This window comes from Micropterus dolomieu, linkage group LG03, assembly GCF_021292245.1.
Source record: "Micropterus dolomieu isolate WLL.071019.BEF.003 ecotype Adirondacks linkage group LG03, ASM2129224v1, whole genome shotgun sequence".
Taxonomy (NCBI): Eukaryota; Metazoa; Chordata; class Actinopteri; order Centrarchiformes; family Centrarchidae; genus Micropterus; species Micropterus dolomieu.
This window is the reverse complement of record NC_060152.1, coordinates 17,588,303-17,605,107: the sequence shown is the minus strand read 5'-3', so window position 1 is coordinate 17,605,107 and position 16,805 is coordinate 17,588,303. Positions and strand designations below refer to the sequence as shown.

Sequence of the window (16,805 nt, the reverse complement as noted above, 5' to 3'; positions counted from 1 at the left end):
TTCAGCTAAATATGCAGTGACTTCTGGAAACATTTTACCAAATGAAACGAAAGTGAATAAACTGAGCCACATCAGGAGAAATACATGTTTTATATCCAATTCCTTTCATTTCTGCACTGGTTGCTTGATTTATTACAGTTATTGGACAATTTATTGTGCGATTAACCTATCACATCATCATGTTGAAAAAAAAATGCATGTTTAAATTTTAAGCTAAAGGTTCTTCTTCATTTCTTGACAATTACCCTGTAACTTAAGTAAGAAAGGCCCTGCCTGACAAGAATAAAGCATACATATAGCAGTCATATAACAGCATGTGTATAACAGCCCAGTATGTGTGGTCCAAACTAAGGTAGCAATTAAAATTAGCAGCAAAATCATCAGATATAGATCATCGGATTCAGCAGATAAAACTAACTGAACTGTACAATAGACATGTGCTTAAAAAGGCAGAATCCATCATGTCTGATAGTTCTCACCCCCTGCATGCAGGATTTAAGATGCTGCCTTCTGGTTCCTGCTTCAGTCAGCCACGAGCCAAAACAAATAGCTACAAATTCTCCTCCGTACCCTCTGCTTAACTCTGTAAAGAATAGGTAACGTCTGCACATAAGGCATACTTGAACTTAAACTTTTAATGTTGTGGTATTTATTTACCCATTTGTCTGACCCTGTATTTTTAATTGATGTTGTTGTCATGTACTGTATGTCAAATTCTTTGCTACTGCGGCAAAACTAATCGCCCCTCGGGAACAAATAAAAACGTCTTGAATTGAATTGAATTGAATTAATGAGTAAAAGGATTATCTCACCTGCAGGAAGATTTAGATATTGTAGTGAGAGAGCAGGGAGCCCCCTAACAAACCCCTGAAGATCATTTTTAATCCTGAAATTCTCCAGCCAGGACTCATCACTTTTCAACATAATAGCATTTTTCCCCAAATGAAGATCCAAATATAAAAATCCATAATAGCCTGGTTACAAACCACTGAATGGCGGGCCACATCTGTTCAGCATGAACTTTAATAAAATAGCAATTCAGATTGATTATCAGGCTAGGTCCATGGCAAACTCACAGTACGTCCTTAGCAGACAACAGTATGTTTAATTGATTAATTCTTTCACACATTAAGAAATGATGCTGCTTCAGTATTTTATTAAATATTGGTTGAATTAACAAATCCCTGTTAGATGTCTTATAACAGGTTGCCCTTTTTGATTGTTTACTCAATGCTTTATGCAGCCTATATGGCTTCAAAAAGGTTGGCTGTTCAAGTTCACCATGCATTGGCCTACTTGCAAAGTGTATATTAATAATCAAATACATGTGAAAAGCTGTGTATTAATTTTTGATTTTTCTTTGTGCACAAAATCAGAGCCACACAAAAGTTATCATGTGATATGTTTTTATCTGCGTTTATTGCCAATTTGGGGAAAGTGTAAGCTTCCCAATGGTGTGTCTTTGGATCTACCAGAGAAGGAGAGGCTTTCTGTCCCTCTTGGCCATGTTGCAGAGGCAGGTGAGCAGAAGCAGCAGGTCCTTCTGAAGTTTTGTTGGTGCTGTGGTCATTATCATCTTCCTCAGAAAGTCTGGATTATTGAAGTCCACTGACTGGGTGCTGTCTTCACCAGGCCTCTCCCTCAGGATCCCATAGGTGTTGACAATAAATTCAGAGAAATGAGGGTGAAGTAGTGTTTTATACCCAAGCTGGTTCAGCCTGTCCATAAGGTCAGCATGCCTCTGAGTGAGAAGAAGCCGATAGCCTTCATCTACCTTCCCTGTCAGTGGGTGGGTAGTTACCTGCAAGAGAGGACATTTATACTTTCATACTGAAAATTGGTTACAGTTGAAACTTTGTTCAGATTTAATCTCATATCTTTACTCTAAAAATACTTTCTAACCTCTATGATCTTGTCTGGTATATTGAGCAGTGTGAAACCATAAAGCCTCTTCTGGCCCTGGAATATGTGGGACAGAATTCTCCTATCCAGTTGGTAGGCAATCTCTCCCAGCAGCCTGTCTGGGCCTGATAGATAAATAAATAGAAAATACATCTGCTTCTTATTGACAACAGCATTACTGCTCTAAAGTTTCTGCATGTCAGGCCTTGCTCACCTTTGACCTCAAGAGGAATATCAGCCTGGCAGCTCTGAAACTCTGCTTTCTCACTCGTGTCTGTGTGCACCGAGCTTTGGATGAAAGACTTGAAGTTGATGGGGGATGAGGTTCTGTGTTCTTGTTTGAGTTTGGTTTGAGACAGTTCTTTTCTGAACTGTCTCTCATCAAAGGTGTTTTGCCACAGACAGGATGGTTGTCTTCCTGAGGGTGAGCAAACTGATAAAAGTGAAGTTCCCCATTTGATTAGACTTGATTTTATAATTTGTTGATTTCAACTTGCTACCTTGTGTGAAGCACTTTAGAACTTGGGTTTTGAAAAATGCGCTCTAAAGATATTAACTATTGTTATTACTGATGTTTAAAGATAAATGACAAAGTGTGTGGTAATCAGAATATAAATAAACACAATACATAACTAACTTATAAGGATTCAGTGCATTTATTTTTGCAGATCCTAAAGGTATTCACAAAATAGATCCTATTGATTAAAAGAAAGGTTACATTAAGAGAAGTTACTTCATGCTTACTTGGTCACACTGAGGGGCAATGTATGTAAAATAGCATGACTTACACTATTTAAATTCTGCATAATCAACCAAGTTGATAAATATATACATAATATAATCTCAAAATATATCCCTCTAACAGTATGATTTGAAGATTGACATTGATAATAGTTCACTGAAAATACATTTTGCAAGAACAATTAAGAATCATTAATACATTTATTCTTTAATTGTGAATTTACCCTGAATTTATGTAGACACATATTAAGGTGATACATGTTACAGTATAAGGTATACAAAAACTGTTGCTTACTTTGAATGTAATCCCTATTTCCTAAAAGATGTGATTAATTTTCATTTATATTCTTTGAAGCATACCTTTGTAAAACATATGAAAATCTCCCTAGTGTTTAAATGCACGAAATTGCATTAGTAGACTACAACTTGGGTAAGTTATTGTCCAAGTCAGCAATTATAAAATGCTGCAACTACATTTTTTACTACAAGTTTTATCCATAAAGAATGTTTGTTTGAAACCTGAACTAATCTAAACTTGTACATGCTTACACTTGACTCTGTATGTCACTGAGGTAAGTAATTACAGTACATGACCACAGGAGTTTGCAATGCAAATAACATTATTGCTCTTGTTCACAAACTACTAGAGTAAAATATATTTAAAAAAACAAAAGGCAGCAACAACTCCAATACCCAGCACATTAAGATCGACAATTGTGCTTTAACCCCCAGCTAATTCTAGTTAATAATATTGCAATTCTTTGCCACTGCCTCAGACAACTCTGACCTGCACCCTGACTGCCATCTAGAGGCAGAGAAAAACACTGAACAAATACCTGTTCTTTCCTCCAGAGTATCGCTGTTAAAGCTGTGCATCCTGGCTTTCAGGTCTATGTTTTCCTTGACTACAGTCAGCATAGACTTTAACTGATCATTTTCCTGTCTGAGTTGTTGGTTTTCTGACAGCAAGGCAGCAACAGTTTGCTCAAGGTCCATCCTGTGGCTCCCAGTGTCACAGCTGAGCCGCAAACACCCAAAACCTTTATGGACGCTGACAGAATTCACATGTCAAATCACAACAGGACACAATTCTCTGGTGGAATGTTGATTCTTTCAGGGTTCTTTCACTCCATACAAATAACAGATCAGGTTTAGAAAAACATCTTTTAAACATTTTTTTCCATTAAAATGTTACATTTTATCTCAGAAATAGCATTTTGACCAAAAATCACAACTCGAGGTCAACTTACTAGCTTTGTCTAGGGCTTTCAACCATATCACACAGTCTTCACCAGCTAATGCAGTTTGCTCAGTTGTCAGGGTGATGGATTTGTTGACATGCAAGTTCAGCAGCTGTTATAATTTCATATATGGCCCTTCTCACACCTGCTGGCTTATAAGTTAAGTGTGACAGTTCAATATTGACCCAGGAAATAGCAGTTTGACAAAACAATCACAATCCCAACTCAAGGTCCACTTACTAGCCTTTTTTCCCTCCATAGTTTCAACCACATAAGGTCATCTGCTGAAGAAGCCAACCTGGACAAATCACAACCACAACTGAGCTTGCATATCAACAGATTCATCTTCATGACAACTGATCAAACTCCTTCTGCTGATGAAGACCGAGAGCCCTGGGAAAAGCTAGTGTTAAATCTTAACACTGTTAAGTTTTTTTTTGTATTTTTTTTTTTTACAACATGTCCTACATAAAGCTTTGATAAACCCCCAAACTACAGCATAGACAGTGTATTTAAATTCTCATAAAAAATTACATTTACACTGGGTGAAGCAAAAGAAACTCTTGAGCTATGTGATCAGCGCACACTACAAGACAAAATAATCATCAAGACTATGGAAAATCACTTCTAGACATGAATTCAAAACAAATTCCCATCACAATATGTAACTGTTGTTCCTCCTGCTCAGCTACCCCTTGCTCTTCCGACAATAGCAAGAATGTAGAGAAAGATGTTGATGATATCTGTGTACAGGTTAAGAGCTGCAAAGATATATTCCTCTGGACTGAGGGCCAGTTCCTTGTTGCCAAGCAGCAGCTGCGTGTCCACCGCCAAGAACTGTAACAAAAGAAATTCATAGTGGATCAAATACTTTTTTTTTTTTTTTTTTTTTTTAAATAAGTAAAACATGTTGTATCTCACAAATTATCTAGAAAAACATGTTTTTTATATCATTTGGTGTGTTTTGGGCTTGAAGACTTGGCTCACCCAAATTACAAAAAAACATTTACTCACTTACTTCTAGCAATGGTTTTATGTATCCAAATTTAGAGGTATCTTCCTGTGACATTTCTGCCTTACACCCCAATACTATGGAGAATGGATTTTTATTTGTGCTACTCACAAGTAAAAAAAAAAAAGTTGAAAAACAAAGTGCATTTGCAGAAACACTATCTCAGCATAATCCAGTTCTCAGTCAAAAGGTTTATTTTTTTTTTTTGAAAGCCAGTGGAGAGACAGGAAACATGGGGAGATAGAGGGGGATGACATGCAACAAAAGGTCCCCCAGCCGGGAATCAACATTGTGGTTATGCGGTCGCCCTAACAATTAGGCTACCAAGGTGTCCCAAAGTCAACAGATTCCTAGGAAGTTAATTATTCGGTAGAAAGTAGTTGAAACAAAAAGTGTTCATAGCATGTTTTTTGGGACACTGTCTCTGGAAAGATTTTAAATGTACTGTGGTCAAACTGGCAACTTTAAAAACATTCCACAGGCAACCATTTGTGGTTGGATCTATGTAGCAGACCGGGGGTGCAAGTTCTCTCTGTGGGTGTAGTCGAAACGAGGCTTAGTAACTACTAGATAGTCTGTAACTAAATCAGCTACTAAAATTGGTTGCACTACAATTACTTGGGGAACAACCTAACTAGTTTGGACTAAGTGGGAAATCAACGATCAAAGATAGAGTTCCATCATAAGGGTTACCGTGTGCATTAGCTTTCTAGCTGGCATGAGCCATTGTAGCACACTGTAGTAAAGCTAGATTGAAACTGAAATATCATATCAATAAATTAGATCTCTACTAGTTTACTGTGTTGCAAAATGACATGCAATTAATGAAAATGTGATGCTGTGTGGCAAAAACTGCAGTTTTACCATTGGTGAGTATAATTCTGTGACAGTTTACACCTACCCTGGGGCATGTGTAACTATTTAGTTACTAACATTGTAACTTATTTACGTTGTGCAACTGCTTTTATTTTGGTAATAATTTACATTATAACTCAACTACGTTTAAACTTACACACACCTTGCGCAACAGGATGCAGATGGTTACTGGTGTACAGCTTTTAAGGTTTTCAGTTTGAAACTTTGACCTCAAAATAGTGGCAAAATGCATCATCCCAGCTTTGCCAAATCAGTCCAGAGGTTGACGTAGATTTCATGCTACTCATACAGCCCCCCTTGATTTCAACACATTGGTCTCAGAATAACTTTTAACAAGGCCAATGCTGATGACTACGGTCATCATCATCTTTATATAGAGGAGAGCTGGAAGACTTACACATGTGAAGAGCAAAGCTCCCAGCCCAGCATACACAATGTGCAGGATCCTGTCACGGATAATGATGCAGAGTATTCCGAAGACGACCAGGACAATTAAACAGACGAAAAGCACACCGTAACAGGAAGTGAAGTCGTACTTGGTCTGTGGGAGGAAGCCACAAGTGACATTTATGTTACCGTCACATCAGAGTACAATTCATGTACATTACAAACATGCAAAAGGCAGGGAGTGACAGCTTCAAACCTGCAGAGAGAAGATGACCACTGTGAAGCACACGACTGCTGTGATGCCCACTGCCATGACAACCGTTTCAGTGTCATGGAAGCTAGCAATCATTCCCACCATGTAGGACATACTGAGAGTCAGGACAGACTGAAAACACAACACACAAATACATCAGCACTGCTGCACATGTTTGACTGTAATTAGGCATAAATAAGAAATGGTAAGTAATTTTGTAGCTACAAATTGTATTTGTGAGGATGACTCTGAATCTAATCTGTGTCAACTTTTAAGAACAAAGCAAAGTCTTTCATCATAACATTAAGATGAAATTTCATAAATACAAAATGGCAGCTTTTCAGGAAGTAGGCAGTCTTATCTCCCACTTTACCACATCAGAATACATTGTCATTTATCCAATTTCATAAAAAAAAAATAAAATAAAAAAAAAAGGATAACAGGAAGATTAAGTCCAAGTAGGCTTACTAGGGCAACCAGGTTCCAAGGATGTCTTCGGCGAACGCTCCCACAGCAGCTGATTACACAGACTGACACAAAGAATATCGCATAGGACACCAAGTAGGTCCAGGCGTTCACCATGACAAACACCTTGATTTGCTCCACAAAGGTGAAAACAGCCACAAAGGCGAATGTCACCATCAGCTGGGCAGTGAGCACCAAGAATACCTGGAGGAAAAAGCAGATTACTAGGCAACAGACACAGATAATATTTCTAACAAAGAATGTTTCTTTTTTATTCCAGGAATTTTTTAAGGTTTTTTCATAATATTGATCTACTGCACCTACATGTTTCTTGTATTGTTTATTATTACTTTCAGTAGCTGGAGACTACAAAATCTAAACATTTTGTATTACAGATTATAATTTGGACTATTGTGCAGCCTTGGCAGGAAATAATATATGGTCCCAAGGTTGGAGTAATGTAAGACTGGAGTCATATTCCTTGTATGTGTATACATACCTAGCCATTAAAGTACATTTCTCTGAACATAATCAATTTTCCCTTTTCTTCAACCACACTGTCTCCTTACCTTTCGAATAAAGGCTCTTCTTATGCTCTTGTTATCCAATCCAAAATCAAAGTCTTGATTCTCATGAAATGGGGGCGGATCCTCCTCGTTAGGGTAAACATCATCTGAAGTGGCACCGACCAGACACATCAAATTGATTAAGTTACACTATGAATCTAATTCCACCACAATAATAAGCCACATTGTTAGAAATACTAACCAGTGAAGGTGTTGCTGAAGCCCTGGCCTGGTGGTGAATATGGTGAAGAAGAGGGGTTGGGGCCATATCCCAAGCCGCCTTGAGGGTTCATATTCATTCCAAAAGCTCCAGGAGCACCCGGTCCGAAAGCTCCAGGAGCACCCGGTCCGAAAGCTCCAGGAGCACCAGGTCCGAAAGCTCCAGGAGCACCAGGTCCGAAAGCTCCAGGAGCACCCGGTCCGAAAGCTCCAGGAGCACCAGGTCCGAAAGCTCCAGGAGCACCCGGTCCGAAAGCTCCAGGAGCACCAGGTCCGAAAGCTCCAGGAGCACCAGGTCCGAAAGCAGTCGGTGGGAGGAAAGGGAGACCAACAGGAGGAGGACCAACAGGTGCTGGGCCGAACATGTTTGGGCTTGCCATGGTCATGTCATATGCAGGAGGAAACGCTGGCTGCCCGTGGAGCGAGAGTGGAGAGGGTCCCCCCGCCACAGGAGGGAATCCAGTCTTCTCGGTGGTCATCTCTGGCTTAGATCCGGAGCAGAGACCGGCAGGGGTGTTGGGTTATTGCGATAGATCTGAAAAGATAAAATAAAGAGAAGTCATATGGAATTGTTCAGATGGTTGACTGTCAGACCACAAGAGTGATCATAATTGGCGATACGCGGTAATGTTACAGAGGTCACATGACGATGCTTACTTCCGGTAGATATATAATTGATATGCATCGATCGACAACTTAATTAAAATGTACATGCTTCGTGTACCGTTTGGTTTTCTATCACTAAAGTCTCTTCTAATGTGACTGTGAAAAAAAGGTTTCATGATGATTTGACCAGCAATTTACTCTCTCCCCAGTGTCCGAGTTTCCACGGACATCGCGAGGTTTGACGTTAGCGGACGTTAAATTTAGGCCACAAATTTCACTTTAAGACAAGAAGCTGCCATTTAGCCCACGCAGTCTAGCTACATTCAATGGACTATTTGAGTCAAGGGAACATTGATAGCCCATGAATTTGATAAAGAAATAATAACAGTGTTTTTGTTACATCGTCCAACACAATATGGCCATGTTTTTTCCACCAAACAAGTCTGTGAATAACGTTACAAAAACGGAAAGACAACAAAGATCAGCTATAATCTTTCAAACCTACTCACATTGTCCGCAATCAACGTTTCATTCCCAGCTGGATTCCTCTAAAATGTATTTAGTTGTATTGTATCCCGGGTTTTGTCACACTTTCGTTGTTTGTTTGCCAGTAAATGCTGCACGTCGCCGCCCCCAGGATGCGGAATGCCGCATTCACGCCACATGGGACGCTTGTAAGAAATGGGAAAGTTATTAATCTCATGTTAAAGGCATGCCAGCGTTCACTTCCACGGGCAGCTCACGGTTGTATGATTATGATTGAAAAACAGTATGCATTAACAATATAGCACTATAACACTAGTATCCGACGAATAAGTGCCAATAATATATCTGAGATTTCAGAAAATTTGGACTTACCCGGTCGTATTTTCGTCTTGGTTGATGCCGTGAACGCGTTTACCATGTAGGGAAGTCGTAATTACAAGAACTCCTATATGACCTGAACGCGGCATGAAACTAATCTGTAATTTGATGAAATCGAAAGTGAAATGCACAAAATCTCTTGCGAAACAGTCTGAAACCACAAGTAAAGTCAGGGAGGGAAAGGACAGAGAAGACGTCTGTATCTTAACAACAAAATTCCTGATTAGAAGGAATTCTCCATATGAACCAGCAGGTGTCAGGAGGCTACAGCCTTGATGAGAACACCCAAGAGGTCAACCAGGGGAGTCTCAAAACATTTATTTAATTTGGCCACACAGTCCTGGTTTTCTGACCCTACCGCTACCAGCTTGCTCCTCTGTTGTAGCCCCAGGTCATATCACAATTCCTTTACAGCTTTATAGAAACAGACTGTAGTGAAGGATTTTAAACAGGTGAACAAACTGTTGAGTCTCAAACAGAAAGGTGTGTGCATTTCAGCTGTTTGGGTCAGCCACAGTAGAGCCAAGATATTGCTGTAATATATCAAATAAAATTTAAGCATTTAAAATGTAAATTTATCAGGATTTATATAGAATTTCCACACATGTCTAACACTTTAGGTTATTTAGAGGTTGATTTATTTTACTTGGTCAGCATGAGGAAACCTGGTAAACAGCTTCTCTCAACTAAAGTTTGAGGAATGTGGGAAGGGGGACTTCCCCTACTTACTATTTAAGAGTCAAAGCAGGTCGGATTCACCTTACACAAACTTCGTTGATTCAAACTCTCTAGTAGTGTCTCCCGAGATGCAGGATTCATATCTTGCCCCTCAAATTGATTATATGACTATCAAATAATAGCTATAGTTCACATTGTAGTGGGACTAATAGGTCTGGGCCCCACTGAACACAGAGGCACATAACTCAACACTAAAGGCAGTTTAGTCTTTTTGGGGAGATGTGTAGGTCTATACATGCATCTGTTACTTTTGTATTCTTTATCCACAACTAACCATCACGTGACATGATTTCGTCAAGCAAATTAAAGGCCAGGTGCGGATCGGCCATCGGGAACAATCCTGAATGGCAGGTCCGTTTTAGGCGGAACGGGCCGGTGTTCAAGAGTTGTTTTTTTTTTCGGTTTCTTATGTTCAACTTTAAAAGATCAGCAGCTGCAGTGGATGCTGTCTGTGTCTAACAGTGTTGTACATTGCTCACGATGTGCTTACTCATGCAAAAATACAAAATCACAATAATAAAAATTAAATAAAAACAGACACAGACTTCACTGTAGACAAAACAAATATACACACTATGAACAAAAACAATATAGGCATATTGACAAATAGTGCACTGAGCAGAGTGCAAAGGATGCAGGAGTTTGTACATGTCGGGGGTGGATGCGATATCCAGGTACATATAAAACTATACAAGTACACAGGGCAATGGAGCATAGATGCTGGAATAAATAACTAAGTAGTTTGTGCAGGAGTTATGACTTGAGATAGGTGGAAAGAGGAAAGAAAGAGTAAAAAAAAATATGTGGTGCCAAAAAAAAATAAGAATTTAGGAGACAAAAATGTCATCACAAGAGGCAGCTCAATGCACCAAATTAACAAACCTCTTCCTTGGTGGAAAGGTGCTGTGGCAGGCACAGATGAGGCAACCAGCACAGGTACTGATAAATAATGCGTTTATTATACACTGAAATTATATACTATTTATTCAAATAACTGCAAAAATCTTTCTCCGCTAAAAGGCCTCTCTGTCTCAAAGTCCTGGGCTGAATTTCAGTATGTACATCCCTGTTAACTATGATTAAAGGCTGTGACCAAAACAAACATTACACAGAACACAGGAGACTAAAAAAGTTGAAGGTAAATTTCCTTTTATTTCACATATTAAATGTTTTGCATTATTTTGAGTCATGCATTATGAAATAGGTGATGCCCTTGCATTAGAAAACATTAAATGTCTAATGACATCAAATGTTGAAATTTTAAAAAGTTAACAGTTCTCACACCGTCCTTTATCAAACTGGTCAGGTATAAAAAGCAACATTAAAGAATTAAGAATCTATTTGAGACAAAAACATGAAATCTACAGAAAACAGAAAATGTATTGGACTTATTGCTACCTTTCCACTCATATTTGTTCTTTATACACAGTGATCACTTTGTTAAGCCAAGTTTAAACATCCATCACATGCTCTTTCTCATTATGCAGCAGCATATGAGGACATGTTCTACAGTAGGCTTCATACTAACACATGGACAAAAAAATAAAGGGATTATTACTGTAAGGCTCCACAATAAATACATAAATAGCATAATTTAAAAAGGCGCATAATGAAACATTATGTCATAATGAAAGATTCACATTCATCTTCTTCCCTTTGCCGAGTTTACATGAGGTGCAATTTAGAAGGGAAGAAGGGTGAGTGCTCTTACCAGCTTCAGCTGTCACTTCAGCATTTTGTCTCATGTACGATCAAGAAAATACATTTTAAAGGGAACTACTTGAGGGTGTCTAATCTATCTCACGTCAAATAGTTATAAAAAAAGAGAGAGAGAGAAATAGAGAACACTCCTAACAAAACAATGAAATCTATCCCAATGTCTGCATAGCTTTTAACAAAATACTGGTCCAAAACTATGAAATACTGAAAACTGCATGACAACGCAACAAATTGTTGTCATATGTATGCATAAGTGTCTTGGTTTGGAGGGAAGTGGGAAAGAAACCTGATCATAAGACGTGAAGGCACTTGGGAATTTTACAGAAATTCCACTGCAGTATATATACAAAATTCAGCAATGGTTGATATGAGGTCCAGTGAGTCTACTTCAATTAACATTAAATATTTTCCTGCTGAAAAAAATAAATAATAATTTTATTTATTTATTTATTTATTTATTTATTTATTAAGTAGTGAGAAAATACTGATCTCACTTCAATAAAATATGCAGTAATTCCTCATTTGTCTCCACATTTTTGGTGATTTTGTTCAGGCTCTTTGGTTGAAGGACTGCTAAGTTAAAACCTGGGAATGACAACCATCATTCAGCCCCTCTGGTTTTCCCCCTCCTAACAATCTCCCTTTATGGATTAAGTGACCTCCCTTGCATTCCTTCTTTAAGGCAGTTGTCATGGTTTCACTGCATGCGATCTGTCTGGAGCTGCTGAGGTTGGTACTGGCTGAAGGCGGCAGCTGCAGCAGCAGCTCCTGGGGTGGCAGCAGTGGCGAGTGGCTGCTGGACAGCATATCCATACCCTGCTGCAGTCATGTAGCTTGTTGGTGCTGGTGAGGCCGCGTATGGATACTGCTCATATGCAGCAGCAGCGGCGGCAGCAGTGGCAGCCGCAGAGTACTGGGCATAAGTGGCTCCAGTATAGTCAAGGTATGGGGAAGTGGCAGCAGCAGCTGTTGCTGTAGCAGCAGAAGGTTGTACATGAGGGATCACCACGCTGGGTTGGACAAAGGCCTGAGGGTAGACATAGTGGGCAGGGACTCTGTAGGACACAAAGACACAGAGGGTCAAAGCACAGCCACAGGCAGTCATCTTTCCAACGCTGAAACTAAATTCTGGAAAACTGAAAAGCAGGCGCCACAAATACATCAATCCAGTCCTCAGAACACAGCAAATCCATTCATTAACAACTGAAAAACCCTACCTAGAAATGAGAAATTAAGGAAGCAGCAAAACAAGCGCAGCTTTTTGTTTCAAAAAGCACCTGAATCTGAAACACAGTAAGGCATTAAAAGAAGACACAGCCCAGCTCTGCACCCAATGTCTCACTGAAAACGGTATTGACAAAATGCGAGCTTAATCGCACAACACATCAAGAAAAGAAGTGGACTTTATTCGGTCCACATACTGTCACACCAACACCACACATACAGGCATGCCCACACATGTTAATAGAACCTTAATCACAAACAAATAAGGTAAGAAACAGCTTTTGGTTTCTTAAAATTGGAGCAGTTAATAGCCTAAATCCAGTAAATTGCATTGCAGTGAATTAACCACACAGTGTCTTATAAGGTGGGATCTTGGTTGTTTTAGGTTCTGCCGAGGCCCTGTATATATTTATTTTTTTGAAAAAGAAATTCATTTTAAAATGAGAAACAAATGGTGTAAGAGTAGAAGATCTCCATTGGAAGAGCAATATTCTCTATATAGGCCAGGGTATAAATGAATAAATACAAGCCTGGGTATCTGGGTAAACTTTCAACTTGTGTTAAAGTCACCCTCCGTAAATATATTGAGGAGCAGGTGTGAAACTGTTATATCTGTCCATAGACTAGTGCCCCTTCCCCCTCTTACAGACATACACCCCCACACAAACATACACACGCCAACTTGACTGACAAGGGAGTCTGGAAGCATGCTATTTTTGCTCCTCTTGTCATCTCCAAAGGACAAGCTGATCTTCTCCTTCAGTAACACATGGCAGGGAAACTGTAATGGCTGTCTATGCCACTCTACTGTCTCAGTGGCCTTCCTGAATTTACTTCTTTATTATCTGACTGGAGGTGTCCTGGAAGATCAAAAAGTGTTTTTTACAAAGTGGGGTGCTAGATCTACTGCTGGAAACAAGAGCTAACTGTTTTGTACTATGTATATACTGATCACAGGAAATGTGACAAATTCTTGTATTAAATGTGTACAATCAAATTACTTGTATAATTTTCAACTCAAGATAGGAACAAACATCCTGGTATCCTTTCTTTGTGATATGACCTTGTTTCAATATCAACAGTTCAGGCGCTTAAAGGGCACAGCTGACTTAAGCCATTTCTACTGAAAGAGATGGGTCAAACATTTTTTTGGTCCTGCAGGTCAAGAGCTAAATAAAGGTACTTTGTAAATCACCAGGACACATGGGTAATCCCCAGCACATAACCAAAAGGCTTCACGGGCACATGGCTCGGCCCACCTGTTGTCCACAGCCGAGCGGCCCTGTCTGTGCCATACATTATTAACAGCGCTGCTGAGTGACTCCCATTTTCCATCTGAATTTGAGAGGCCGTAGAAGATCAGTGTAGCCAGCAGCTGCTGCATGAGAGTCCAGCTAAGATCTCCGTCTCCAACCTATAGTGCAGTGAACATTGGAGTATGTCTAAACATAAAGACGACTGTCTTTTTTTAATTCATCCAAAGCTAAATAATGAATTCATAATCACATTTATAGTTAATTAACATCTAAAAATAGTTGTATACAGACAGTGATTCAGCTTTAATTTGGAATTTTGATATTTTCAGTTAGTTTACTCAGTGAAACTGTGGCTTTGCTATTAAAGCAGCAACATGGGCAATTAAATTTATTATTCTGTCATAACAAAACTTTAACATTTTAATTCTACTGTGACAGCTAAGTGATGACAAAAATAAAAAAACAGAGGATTCTTATTGGTTTTTCAGAAGAAATATGCTCAGTATCGTGTACCTGTAGATTTGAGCTACAAGTGAAAGCAATGGGTTAATACGAATTTTAAAAAACACGGCATCATGGGTAAGGAAATTGAAAAAAAGAACTCCCACATGCAAGCCAGTGTTTGTTTTGTTGCAGGGGATCGATTTTGAAATCAACACACGAGTGATCATCAGCCCCCTTTTGACAACAAAACACGATCAACTTAATGTTAACTAGAAACTGGGAGGAAAACGATAAACCACAGGCTAAAGCACAAATCAGTCATTAAAAAAGGAAAAGAATCAACACCCCATTACATTTACAACTCCCTATCAAAACTCACAAAGTCTGCACAAAAAAATACTCCTGCACCCCACCTCCCTCCCCCACTGCAAGTAGAAATAAGCACACAGTTAAGCTGAACACCACATCATACTGAAAACAAGGCACACACAAATCTATGTACTATGGAAAACTGGGGAAAAAAAACAGAAGACTTCCATGCATCTAGTCACCATTTCAGTGCGTTTGTGTATGTCAGAGTATACAGGTAACACTTTAGTGCTCTGCCCAATGCTGACTCAGCTATTCCTCAAATCATCATGTCCCTTCATCAGCTATTTTAACCGTTACCGACCCTGTCAGATCAGAGAGAGACAGACAACAATGAAGTCAAGTCCTGTAGTGACTGAGGACAAACGTTCACTTCCTTCACAGTCAACGCCAAGCAGAGGAGCACACATCAACATTCACATGTCCTCATTCAGGATTTAAATAGGTGGAGGCAATGAGAGATGATAGTTTACAACAATTAAAACAGATTATATAAAAGGTCATAAAAAAGAACAGCTGATTTTGTTACAGACAGATCTTGTGAGAGAAATGTACATTTCTACAGCTTAACATACCCATAAGGTCTTTGGATGAAAGCTGGATGGATCTGAGGCACACCAAATGCAAAACCTAGAATGAAAACATGACATTTGTTAAGAGTTTTGAGTGAAGTAGTAGACAGTGCTCTGATGCTTTGCAAGATTGCTTGTCATTTCCAGGAGAATATAATACAACTAATGACATGTTTGTCTACAGCAAGCGTTCATCATCCAGATTTCAAGATGAATGTACTTGTATTCAGTTGTGTCTTAGATTTACTTTTCACATTCAGCACTAATTGTATTACATCCTGTAAGAGTAGTCCCCATGTGAGCATGTGAAAGCAATTTGGGCTGCTTGTCTTGATTAAGACTAAGTTGTGAAGTAAAGATGTGATCAAGCCCCTCACCTGGCTGTATCACCCTTGGCTTGGCCCCCAGGTAGGCCAGGTTCACATTGGCTTTCCTGCCATCTATTATAGGGTTGGGGTCCTTGCAGGCTCGGTCAGCAGAGGCCCGGTCTGCCATGGTCACCTAAAGGAAACAGCACATTTTCCATTGACCTCATGGATATTTCTGGCCTACTGTATTAGTCACAGTGATTAAAAATTTGGTTCATCTTCGGTCAGGTCATGTTTGACTGAGGATAATTCAGTGGTTCCAAGTCTTGATTGTCCGATTTCTGCAACAGTAAGATTATTTCTAACTTGACTGTCACACAGAACAGGACACAGTAGCCTACGATCGACTGTTTCAGCCTCTAGGTGATTAATACTAGTTTAATTGACCTTATCCCCGACCGTGCACGTGTGCAAGCTCTTTTAAAATGGCAACTCAAAAACGGGTCGCAGGTTGTTACTTACAAATCCATAACCTCTGGACTTCCCCGTCTGCCGATCAGTGATGACAACAGCCTCCTCGATGTCTCCAAATACCTCGAAATATTTCCTGAGACTTGAGTCCGTTGTGTGATAAGGAAGACCTCCCACAAAGATCTTGGTGTATGTGGTGTCTTTCTGTGCCGAGTGCATCATTTGTGGATAGATATTTTCAAGTAATTTCCTGGAAATTGTGAGGTCAGATAAAGTAAAGGAACGCGTGAGGAAGAGGATCTGCGGCGCGGACAGGCAGCCCCCCCGGTGATGTGACTGTGGATCTGATAGCGGAGGAGGAGGACACCTGTTAGTTTGTTGCGGGAGATTTCCCAGTTGTCAGTGTGTGACACAGATACTTAACTCCACCCAGATCCAGACCACCACGCGGAGCTCCGGGTGCCTACTCAGGCTGCACAGCTGCTACGGCAGGGACACGGCGTGCCGAATCAGTGTAGAAAAAAACAAGCGAAAGGCCACTAATGTTCCAAGTTGATGCCAAGAAAGATAAT

General features: G+C 39.7%; 3 protein-coding genes across 6 annotated transcripts; all 3 read right to left on the bottom strand.

The window, feature by feature from the left end:
* Positions 1-1,392: 1,392 nt before the first annotated feature.
* LOC123968493 lies at positions 1,393-4,036 on the bottom strand. Of its 2 annotated transcripts, none has more exons than XM_046045304.1 (5): positions 3,894-4,036; positions 3,480-3,694; positions 2,117-2,335; positions 1,903-2,027; positions 1,393-1,801 (listed from the first exon to the last, which is right to left on the bottom strand). In XM_046045304.1, the coding sequence occupies exons 1-5, from the start codon at positions 3,917-3,919 to the stop codon at positions 1,469-1,471; spliced, it is 918 nt and encodes a 305-aa protein (XP_045901260.1). In that variant the 5' UTR covers positions 3,920-4,036; the 3' UTR covers positions 1,393-1,468. The 2 variants fall into 2 exon arrangements, with proteins under 2 accessions (XP_045901260.1, XP_045901261.1); XM_046045305.1 differs by having other exon boundaries at positions 2,117-2,320.
* On the bottom strand, positions 3,733-10,085 carry grinab (glutamate receptor, ionotropic, N-methyl D-aspartate-associated protein 1b (glutamate binding)). 3 transcript variants are annotated; one of them, XM_046045301.1, is made up of 9 exons: positions 9,862-10,085; positions 9,127-9,230; positions 8,778-8,939; positions 7,646-8,197; positions 7,447-7,550; positions 6,881-7,081; positions 6,416-6,544; positions 6,170-6,313; positions 3,733-4,721 (listed from the first exon to the last, which is right to left on the bottom strand). In XM_046045301.1, the coding sequence occupies exons 4-9, from the start codon at positions 8,139-8,141 to the stop codon at positions 4,569-4,571; spliced, it is 1,227 nt and encodes a 408-aa protein (XP_045901257.1). In that variant the 5' UTR covers positions 8,142-8,197; positions 8,778-8,939; positions 9,127-9,230; positions 9,862-10,085; the 3' UTR covers positions 3,733-4,568. The 3 variants fall into 3 exon arrangements, with proteins under 3 accessions (XP_045901257.1, XP_045901258.1, XP_045901259.1); XM_046045302.1 differs by lacking the exon at positions 9,127-9,230; XM_046045303.1 differs by lacking the exons at positions 8,778-8,939; positions 9,127-9,230.
* Positions 10,086-11,002: 917 nt separating this feature from the next.
* Positions 11,003-16,711, bottom strand: rbm24b (RNA binding motif protein 24b). Its single transcript, XM_046043734.1, has 4 exons — positions 16,285-16,711; positions 15,832-15,955; positions 15,458-15,512; positions 11,003-12,644 (listed from the first exon to the last, which is right to left on the bottom strand). Exons 1-4 carry the CDS (start codon positions 16,453-16,455, stop codon positions 12,287-12,289), a joined length of 708 nt encoding a protein of 235 aa, XP_045899690.1. The 5' UTR covers positions 16,456-16,711; the 3' UTR covers positions 11,003-12,286.
* Positions 16,712-16,805: the final 94 nt, after the last annotated feature.